Source organism: Somniosus microcephalus, unplaced genomic scaffold (genome assembly GCF_052327205.1).
Source record: "Somniosus microcephalus isolate GS21.2 unplaced genomic scaffold, FLI_Smic_1.0 unresolved_chr2, whole genome shotgun sequence".
NCBI classification, from domain to species: Eukaryota; Metazoa; Chordata; class Chondrichthyes; order Squaliformes; family Somniosidae; genus Somniosus; species Somniosus microcephalus.
The window spans coordinates 7,873,680-7,884,586 of NW_028225180.1; the positions used below are offsets into that span (position 1 = coordinate 7,873,680).

At 52.8% G+C, this 10,907-nt stretch overlaps 1 protein-coding gene across 2 annotated transcripts in view; it reads right to left on the bottom strand.

Moving 5' to 3' along the window:
• The window catches only part of LOC147092066 (ribosomal protein S6 kinase beta-1-like), a 34,600-nt gene extending 24,384 nt beyond the window's left edge, over window positions 1–10,216 (bottom strand). For both annotated transcript variants that reach the window (XM_085975809.1, XM_085975808.1), the window contains exons 1-6: window positions 10,117–10,216; window positions 9,161–9,192; window positions 7,958–8,078; window positions 3,605–3,673; window positions 2,702–2,849; window positions 620–677 (exon numbers count right to left, since the gene is read on the bottom strand). In XM_085975809.1, coding sequence (XP_085831935.1) covers window positions 620–677; window positions 2,702–2,849; window positions 3,605–3,673; window positions 7,958–8,078; window positions 9,161–9,192; window positions 10,117–10,176 — 488 coding nt within the window. In that variant the 5' untranslated portion in view covers window positions 10,177–10,216. The remainder of the gene's footprint in view (window positions 1–619; window positions 678–2,701; window positions 2,850–3,604; window positions 3,674–7,957; window positions 8,079–9,160; window positions 9,193–10,116) is intronic.
• Window positions 10,217–10,907: the final 691 nt, after the last annotated feature.

Genomic DNA, 10,907 nt, shown 5'->3' on the forward strand with positions numbered 1-10,907 from the left:
TTAATCCAGCCCCCTCACACTCTCACTCAGTAACCCCTCTCCCCAGCGCCCTGTGTTACTGACTGTATGTCTACTGATGTTAATCCAGCTCCATCACACTGTCACTCAGTAACCCCTTTCCCCCAGCGCCCTGTGTTACTGACTGTATCTCTACTGATGTTAATCCAGCTCCCTCACACTGTCACTCAGTAACCCCTGTCCCCAGCGCCATGTTACTGACTGTATCTCTACTGATGTTAATCCAGCTCCATCACACTGTCACTCAGTAACCCCTCTCCCCCAGCGCCCTGTTACTGACTGTATCTCTACTGATGTTAATCCAGCTCCCTCACACTCTCACTCAGTAACCCCTCTCCCCCAGCGCCCTGTGTCACTGACTGTATCTCTACTGATGTTAATCCAGCTCCATCACACTGTCACTCAGTAACCCCTGTCCCCAGCGCCATGTTACTGACTGTATCTCTACTGATGTTAATCCAGCTCCCTGATATAACCCCGCCCCGAAGCGCCCTGTGTTACTGTATCTCTGCTGACGTTAAGGCTGGGTCTGGTACCCAGTGTTGGGGGCCGGAGTCTGTGTAGAAGCAGCTGGCCCTGAGGGATGTTATTCCAGCCTCACCAGGCAGTGTCCTCCATGAATATTCCCTCTCGTTCCAACTGCATAAAGAGTTCACCACCTGAAGGGGAAAAATGTTGCATGTCAACAGGGTACAGAGTTCTGCAGCTCTCGCCCTTCAACCCCAACCCCCTGCTCCGGGGAAGATGAGCTCACTCAGCACAGGCCGGGGCGGGGCGGGAGCCTTGGCCTTTCCTGTGTGCGGGTGGTGTGAGAGGGCGGGTGAACATTAGAAATAGTAGGAGTCGGCCATTCGGCCCTTCGAGCCTGCTCCGCCATTCAATGAGATCGTGGCTGACCTGATCTTGGCCTCAACTCCACTTCCCTGCCCACTCCCCATAATCCTCGACTCCCTTATCGTTCAAAAATCTGTCAATCTCCACCTTAACTATATTCAATGACCCAGCCTCCACAGCTCTCTGGGGCAGGGAATTCCACAGATTCACAACCCTCAGAAGAAATTCCTCCTCATCTCCGTTTTAATTGGGCGTCCCTTATTCTAAAACTGTGCCCCCTAGTTCTAGATTTCCCCACGAGGGGAAACATCCTCTCAGCATCTACCTTGTCAATCCCCCTCAGAGTCTTATGTTTCGATAAGATCACCTCTCATTCTTCTAAACTCCAATGAGTATAGGCCCAACCTGCTCAACCTTTCGTCATATGTCAACCCCTTCATCCCAGGAATCAACCTAGTGAATCGTCTCTGAACTGCCTCCAATGCATGTATATCCTTCCTTAAATAAGGAGACCAGAACTGTACGCAGTACTCCAGGTGTGGTCTCACCAACGCCCTGTACAGTTGTAGCAGGACTTCCCTACTTTTATACTCCATCCCCCTTGCAATAAAGACCAACATTCCATTAGCCTTCCTAATTACTTGCTGTACCTGCATGCTAACTTTTTGTGTTTCATGTACGAGGACCCCCAGATCCCTCTGTACCGCAGCATTTTGTAATCTCTCTCCATTTAAATAATAATTTGCTTTTTTATTTTTCCTACCAAAGTGGATAACCTCACATTTTCCCACATTATACTCCATCTGCCAAATTTTTGCCCACTCACTTAACCTATCTGTATACCTTTGCAGACTCTGTGTCCTCTTCACAACTTGCTTTCCCACCTATCTTTGTATCATCAGCAAATTTGTGATACAATACACCTGGTCCCTTGATCCAAGTCATTAATACAGATTGTATATAGTTGAGGCCCCAGCACTGATCCCTGTGGCACCCCACTAGTTACCGTTTGCCAACCGGAAAATGACCCATTTATCCCGACTCTCTGTTTTCTGTTAGTTAGCCAATCCTCTATCCATGCTAATATATTACCCCCAACTCTGTGAGCTCTTATCTTGTGCAGTAACCTTTTATGTGGCACCTTATCGAATGACTTCTGAAAATCTAAATACACCACATCTACTGGTTCCCCTTTATCCGCCCTGCTCATTACATCCTCAAAGAACTCCAGTAAATTTGTCAAACACGATTTCCCTTTCCTAAAACCATGTTGACTCTGCTGGATTGTATTATGATTTTCTCAATGTTCTGCCATTACCTCAATAATGGATTCCAGCATTTTCCCAATGACAGATGTTAGGCTAACTGGCCTACAGTTCCCTGCTTTCTGCCTCCCTCCTTTCTTGAATAGGGGCACTACATTTGCGGTTTTCCAATCCGCCGGGACCTCTCCAGAATCCAGAAAATTTTGGTAGATCACAACCAGCGCATCCACTATCTCTGCAGCCATGTCTTTTAAGACCCTGTGATGCAGGTCATCAGGCCCAGGGGACTTGTCAGCCTTTAGTCCCATTAGTTGGCCCAGTACTTGTTCTCTAGTGATAGGAACTTAAAACAATGACTTCCTCCCTATAGCCCCTTGATTATCAATTATTATTGGGTCAGCGAGAGAGTGAGTGTAGGTGAGAGTGTATGTGAAAGTGAGAGTAAGAGTGAGTGAGTGTGAGAGAGGGCACAGGCCGGGTATGGAACCAGTGCCGTTCCTGCTGTGTGCGGGGGTGGAGGTAGGCCCCGTGCTCGGGAGTGAGCGAGGAAGATCCCACGGGACGATCCCGACTGTTGCCCTCACCGCTAAGGCACTCGAGAATGAGGTAGAGTTTCCCGTCTGTTTGAAAGGCGTACGTCAGGTCCACAATGAACGGGTGCTTGACCATTTCTAGAATGTTCCGTTCGGCCTTGGTGTGGGCAGTGTCCTTCGCATTCCGGACAATGGACGCCTGTCGGTTTGAAATACGCCATCAGCAGAGATACAGTAACACGGCGCTGGGGAGAGGGGTTAGTGACAGTGCGAGGGAGCCGGATTAACATCAGCAAAGAAACAGTCAGTAACACAGGGCACTGGGGAGAGGGGTTACTGAGTGATAGTGTGAGGGAGCTGGATTAACGTCGGTAGAGATACAGTCAGTAACACAGGGCGCTGGGGGGAGAGGGGTTGCTGAGCGACAGTGTGAGGGAGCTGGATTAACATCAGCAGAGATACAGTCAGTAACAGGGCACTGGGGGAGAGGAGTGACAGTGTGAGGAAGCTGGATTAACATCAGTAGAGATACAGTCAGTAACACGGGGCGCTGGGGAGAGAGGGGTGTCTGAGTGACAGCGTGAGGAAGCTGGATTCACATCAGTAGAGATACAATCAGTAACACAGGGCGCTGGGGAGAGAGGGGTGTCTGAGTGACAGTGTGAGGGAGCTGGATTATCAGTAGAGATACAGTCAGTAACAGAGGGCACTGGGGGAGAGGGGTTACTGAGTGACAGTGTGAGGGTGCTGGATTAGCATCAGTAGAGATACAGTCAGTAACACAGGGCGCTGGGGAGAGGGGTTACTGAGTGACAGTGAGAGGGAGCTGGATTAACGTCGGTAGAGATACAGTCAGTAACACAGGGCGCTCGGGAGAGGGGTTACTGAGTGACAGTGTGAGGGAGCCGGATTAACAGCAGCACTCAGTAACACAGGGCTGCCCATGACACTGACCTTTTTAAGGACTTTCATGGCGAAGATTGTTCCGGAATCTGTGCCCTGCACCTTCCTCACCTGGAACACCTGTGAAAGTTAAATACAGCGTTTACAAGCAGTGACCCCACGCCCCCATCTATCCTCACCTCCAGACTCCACTATGCCAGCCCTCTCCAGGCCGGCCTCCCATCTCCCACACTCCGTAACCATCAGCTCATCTGACACTCTGCTGCCAATCTTCCCTCCCATTTATTTTGTACAGAACGGGCCACGAACCCCTTTGAGTGCGAGCTTTCTGTCTATGGGCAAATTTTACAGCAACTTTTCCAAGATAAAGAGTCGGCCATTCAAGACTGAGACAAGGAGGAATTTCTTCACTCAGAGGGCGGTGAATCTTTGGAATTCTCTACCTCAGAGGGCTGTGGAGGTTCAGTTGTTCAGTATATTCCAGGCCGAGCTGGATTTTTGGGGGGGATTCTTGGGGAATGAGAAAGATATGGGGATCAGGCGGGAAAGTGGAGTTGAGGTCGATGATCAACCATGATCTTATTGAACGGCGGAGCAGGCTCGAGGGGCCGACTCTTGCTCATATTCCTTATGTTCTTATAATAACAGCAGCAGCAGCATCGCACGCATATAGATTGGGCTAACCAAATTAGTAAAAATACTGTGGAGGAGGAATTCCTGGAGTGTTTACGGGATGGTTTCCTGGACCAATATGTCGAGGAACCAACCAGAGATCAGGCCATCTTAGACTGGGTATTATGTAATTAGAGAGGATTAATTAGCAATCTTGTTGTACGAGGCCCCTTGGGTCAGAGCGATCATAATATGATCGAATTCTTCATTAGGATGGAGAGTGAAGTAGTTGACTCGGAGACTAGGGTCCTGAATTTAAATAAAGGAAGCTACGATGGTATGAGGCGCGAATTGGGTAGGATTGATTGGGGAATGTCACTCGAAGGGTTGACGGTGGATAGGCAATGGCAAAGATTCAAAGACCGCATGGATGAACTACAAAAGTTGTTCATCCCAGTTTGGGATAAGAATAAAACAAAAAGGGTGACTCAACCGTGGCTAACAAGGGAAATTAGGGATAGCACAAGATCCAAAGAGAGGGCATTTAATTGGCCAGAAAAAGCAGTAACCCTGAGGATTGGGAGCAGTTTAGGATTCAACAAAGGAGGACAAAGGGATTAATTAAGAAGGGGAAAATAGAATATGAAAGTAAGCTTGCAAGGAACATAAAAACTGACTAAGAGCTTTTATAGATATGTGAAGAGAAAAAGATTAGTGAAATCAAGTGTAGGTCCCTTGCAGTCAGAAGCAGGGGAAGTTATAATGGGGAACAAAGAAATGGCAGACCAATTAAATGCATATTTTGGTTGTCTTCACAAAGGAGGACACAAATAACCTCCCAGAGATGTTGGAGAGCATAGGGTCTGATGAGAGGGAGGAACTGAAAGAAATCAGTATTTGTAGGGAAATGGTGTTGGGGAAATTGATGGGATTGAAGGCCGATAAATCCCCAGGGCCTGATAATCTACATCCTAGGGTACTTAAGGAAGTGGCCCTAGAAATAGTAGATGCATTGCTGATCATCTTCCAAAATTCGCTGGAATCTGGAACTGTACCCATGGATTGGAGGGTAGCTAATGTTACCCCACTATTCAAAAAGGGTGGTAGAGAGAAAGCGGGGAATTACAGACCGGTAAGCCTGACATCGGTAGTGGGGAAAATGCTAGAGTCCATTATAAAGGATGTAATAGCTGAGCACTTGGAAAACAGTGACAGGATCGGACAAAGTCAACATGGATTTACAAAAGGTAAATCGTGCCTGACTAATCTACTGGAATTTTTTGGAGGATGTAACTGGGAAAATAGATAAGGGAGAACCAGTAGATGTGGTGTATTTGGACTTTCAAAAGGCTTTCGATAAGGTCCCGCATAAGAGATTAGCGTGTAAAGTTAAGGCACATGGGATTGGGGGCAAGGTATTGACTTGGATAGAGAACTGGTTGGCGGACAGAAAGCAGAGAGTAGGAATTAACGGGTCTTTTTCCGAGTGGCAGGCAGTGACTAGTGGGGTACCGCAGGGATCGGTCCTTGGACCCCAGCTATTCACAATATACATTAATGATCTGGATAAGGGAACTAGATGTAATATCTCCAAGTTTGCAGACGACACAAAGCTGGGTGGGCGTGTGTGCTGCGAGGAGCATACCGAGAAACTCCAGGATGATTTGGACAGGTTGGGTGATTGGGCAGAAGCGTGGCAGATGCAATATAACGTGGATAAATGCGAGGTTATCCACTTTGGTGTCAAAAACAGAAAGGCAGACTATTATCTGAATGGCAATAGATTGGGAGAAGGGGAAGTGCAACGAGACCTGGGTGTCCTTGTGTACCAGTCGCTGAAGGTAAGCATGCAGGTGCAGCAGGCGGTGAAGAAGGCAAATGGTATGTTGGCCTTCATAGCAAAAGGGTTTGAGTACAGGAACAAGGATGTCTTGCTGCAGTTGTACAGGGCCTTGGTGAGACCACACCTTGAGTACTGTGTGCAGTTTTGGTCACCTTATCTGAGGAAGGATGTTCTTGCCCTGGAAGGAGTTCAGCGAAGATTCACAAGGATGATCCCTGGGATGGCAGGAATGACGTATGAGGAGAGATTGGGTCGTTTGGGCTTATACTCGCTGGAGTTTAGAAGAATGAGAGGGGATCTCATCGAAACTTATAACATTCTGACAGGTCTGGACAAACTAGATGCAGGTAGAATGTTCCAGATGGTCGGAGAGTCCAGAACCAGGGGTCATAGTCTAAGGATAAGGGGTAAGCCATTTAGGACAGAGATGAGGAAGAATTTCTTCACCCAGAGAGTGGTGAACCTGTGGAATTCTCTACCACAGAAGGCGGTTGAGGCCAAGTCTTTAAATATATTCAAGAAGGAGTTAGATATATTTCTTAGAGCTAAAGGTATCAAGGGATATGGGCAGAAGGCAGGGACAGGGTACTGAATTTGGATGATCAGCCATGATCTCATCGAATGGCGGAGCAGGCTCGAGGGGCCGAATGGCCGACTCCTGCTCCTATCTTCTATGTTTCTATGACAGCTGGCATTGCCCGACACGTCACAGCCACACTTGGAGTAATCAGACTCGGCAGCCCAGAGATACAAACCTGCAACCGGGTCCGTACAAATCCGGCGAACAGGACAACTGGAAATGGTTAATCAAAGCAATTCCATGTTTCCGGCCGCAGAGGGCAGGGCTCAATTCCGCACTTGAAACTGGCCGACCGGGTTCGCTTTCGGGCACCGCCGCCCGGTGTAACCGTCTCCAGCCCCTACAACTCTCCCTATCTCTGTAACCTCCTCCAGCCCCTACAACCCTCCCTATCTCTGTAACCTCCGCCAGCCCTACAACCCTCCCTATCTCTGTAACCTCCTCCAGCCCCATCAACCCTCCCTATCTCTGTAACCTCCTCCAGCCCCATCAACCCTCCCTATCTCTGTAACCTCCTCCAGCCCTACAACCCTCCTGATCTCTCTAACCCCCTCCAGTCCCTACAACCTTCACTATCTCTGTAACCTCCTCCAGCCCCACAAACCTCCCTACCTCTGTAAACTCCTCCAGCCCGGACAACCCTCCCCATCTCTGTAACCTCCTCCAGTCCTACAACCCTCCCTATCTCTGTAACCTCCTCCATCCCCTACAATCCTCCCCATCTCTGTAACCTCCTCCAGCCCTACAACCCTCCCTATCTCTGTAACCTCCTCCAGCCCCTACAACCCTCCCTATCTCTGTAACCTCCTCCAGCCCCTACCACACTCCCCATCTGTCACCTCCTCCAGCCCACAACCCTCCCTGTCACCTCCTCCAGCCCTACAACCCTCCCTATCTCTGTAACCTCCTCCAGCCCCTACAACCCTCCCTATCTCTGTAACCTCCTCCAGCCCCTACAACCCTCCCTATCTCTGTAACCTCCTCCAGCCCTACAACCCTCCCTATCTCTGTAACCTCCTCCAGCCCCACAACACGCCCTAACTCTGTAACCTCCTCCAGCCCTACAACCCTCCCTATCTCTGCAACCTCCTCCAGGCCCTACACCCCTCCCTCTCTGTAACCTTCTCCAGCCCCACAATCCTGCCTATCTCTGTAACCTCCTCCAGCCCCACAAACCTCCCTACCTCTGTAACCTCCCCCAGCCCCTACAACCCTCCCTACCTCTGTAAACTCCTCCAGCCCCTACAACCCTCCCCATCTCTGTAACCTCCTCCAGTCCTACAACCCTTCATGCTCCGCCCGCTCCAGTACCTTGCCCCGCTCCCCCCCGGCTCCAGTACCTTGCCCCGCTCCCCCCCAGCTCCAGTACCTTGCCATAGGCTCCTTTCCCGAGCACACGCAGCAGCTCGAAGCAATCAGGGCCAACGACCTCCGGGCCTCGGTTGACGTTGCTTTCGGAAATCTCGATCTCCTCGCAACGACCCGCTTCCCTGCAGCAGATGGAGCAAGACAGGAGACCGAATCAGAGAGAGGATCGTAACAGAGAGCGATTCAGAGAGAGGATCGTAACAGAGAGCGATTCAGAGAGAGGATCGTAACAGAGAACGATTCAGAGAGAGGATCGTAACAGAGCGATTCAGAGAGAGGATCGTAACAGAGAGCGATTCAGAGAGAGGATCGTAACAGAGAGCGATTCAGAGAGAGGATCGTAACAGAGAGCGATTCAGAGAGAGGATCGTAACAGAGAGCGATTCAGAGAGAGGATCGTAACAGAGAACGATTCAGAGAGAGGATCGTAACAGAGCGATTCAGAGAGAGGATCGTAACAGAGAGCGATTCAGAGAGAGGATCGTAACAGAGAGCGATTCAGAGAGAGGATCGTAACAGAGCGATTCAGAGAGAGGATCGTAACAGAGAGCGATTCAGAGAGAGGATCGTAACAGAGAGCGATTCAGAGAGGATCGTAACAGAGAGCGATTCAAAGAGAGGATCGTAACAGAGAGCGATTCAGATAGAGGATCGTAACAGAGAGCAATTCAGAGAGAGGATCGTAACAGAGAGCGATTCAAAGAGAGGATCGTAACAGAGAGCGATTCAGAGAGGATCGTAACAGAGAGCGATTCAGAGAAGATCGTAACAGAGAGCGATTCAGAGAGGATCGTAACAGAGAGCGATTCAGAGAGAGGATCGTAACAGAGAGCGATTCAGAGAAGATCGTAACAGAGAGCGATTCAGAGAGGATCGTAACAGAGAGCGATTCAGAGAGAGGATCGTAACAGAGAGCGATTCAGAGAGAGGATCGTAACAGAGAGCGATTCAGAGAGAGGATCGTAACAGAGAGCGATTCAGAGAGGATCGTAACAGAGAGCGATTCAGAGAGAGGATCGTAACAGAGAGCGATTCAGAGAGAGGATCGTAACAGAGAGCGATTCAGAGAGAGGATCGTCCCCTCCTACGGCGACGATATAACGGGCAGGGCCGGGCTCCAGTGCTCCATCCTTCAGCGCCGGGCTCTCCGCCTGTTACACCAGCGAGCGAGCGACTGGCAGAGAGGAGAGAGAAATCCACTCACTGTCGCAGAGTCCATTCTATCGGCTCCTCCTCCTGGAATCAAGAAAGGAGACAAGGAATTAACACAGAGGCATCACTGGAGTCTCCCCGCCACCCTGCACCATCCCCGGACACCCAGCCCCGGGGGACCGGACACCCAGCCCCGGGGGACCGGACACCCAGCCCCGGGAACCGAGCCGCGGACACCGAGCCCCGGGGACCGGACACCGATTCCTGGACACCCAGCCCCGGGGACCGGACACCCAGCCCCGGACACCCAGCCCCGGGGACTGGACACCCAGCCCCGGACACCCAGCCCCGGGGACTGGACACCCAGCCCCGGGGACCGGACACCCAGCCCCGGACACCCAGCCCCGGACACCCAGCCCCGGGGACCGGACACCAGGGACCGGACACCCAGCCCCGGGGACCGCGGACCGAGCCCCGGGGACCGGACACCCAGCCCCGGGGACCCAGCCCCCGGGGACCGGACACCCAGCCCCGGGGACCGGGGACCGGACACCCAGCCCCGGGGACCCAGCCCCCGGGGACCGGACACCCAGCCCCGGGGACCGGGGACCGGACACCCAGCCCCGGGGACCGGGTACCGGACACCCAGCCCCGGGGACCGGACACCCAGCCCCGGGGACCGCGGACCGAGCCCCGGGGACCGGACACCCAGCCCCGGGGACCGGGGACCGGACACCCAGCCCCGGGGACCGGGTACCGGACACCCAGCCCCGGGGACCGGGTACCGGACACCCAGCCCCGGGGACCGGACACCCAGCCCCGGGGACCGCGGACCGAGCCCCGGGGACCGCACGCCGAGCCCCGGGGACCCAGCCCCGGGACCGCACGCCGAGCCCCGGGGACCCAGCCCCGGGACCGCACACCGAGCCCCGGGAACCCAGCCCCGGGGACCGCACACTGAGCCTCTCCCCCCCCCCGGGACCCGGCCCCGATCCCCGATCCCCTCACCTCTTCCTCCGCCGCCTCCTCGCTCTCGGTCCCCATATCAATGTCGAAAACCCCGGCCATCGGCCCTGCGTCTGACGTCACCGCGCTCCCCTCCGACACGTCTATTCATTTCCCTATAACGGCAACGCGCTCCCCCCGACACGTCTACGCATTTCCCTATGACGTCACCCGTTCCCCTGACACGCAGCCCCATTTCCCTATGACGTCATCCGTTCCCCTGACACGCATAACCATTTCCCTATGACGTCACCGCGCTGCCCCCTGACACGCCTACCCATTTCCCTATGACGTCACCGCGCTCCACTCTGACATGTCTATCCATTTCCTTATGACGTCACCACGCTCCACCCTGACATGTCTACCCATTTCCCTATGATGTCACCGCACTCCCCCTGACATGTCTACCCATTTCCCTATGATGTCACCGCACTCCCCCTGACACGTCTATCCATTTCCCTATGACGTCACCGCGCTCCCCCTGACACGTCTATCCATTTCCCTATGACGTCACCGCGCTCCCCCTGACACGTCTATCCATTTCCCTATGACGTCACCGCGCTCCCCCTGACACGTCTATCCATTTCCCTATGACGTCACCGCGCTCCCCCTGACACACCTACCCATTTCCCTATGATGTCACCGCACTCCCCCTGACATGTCTACCCATTTCCCTATGATGTCACCGCACTCCCCCTGACATGTCTACCCATTTCCCTATGACGTCACCGCGCTCCCCCTGACACGTCTATCCATTTCCCTATGACGTCACCGCGCTCCCCCTGACACGCCTA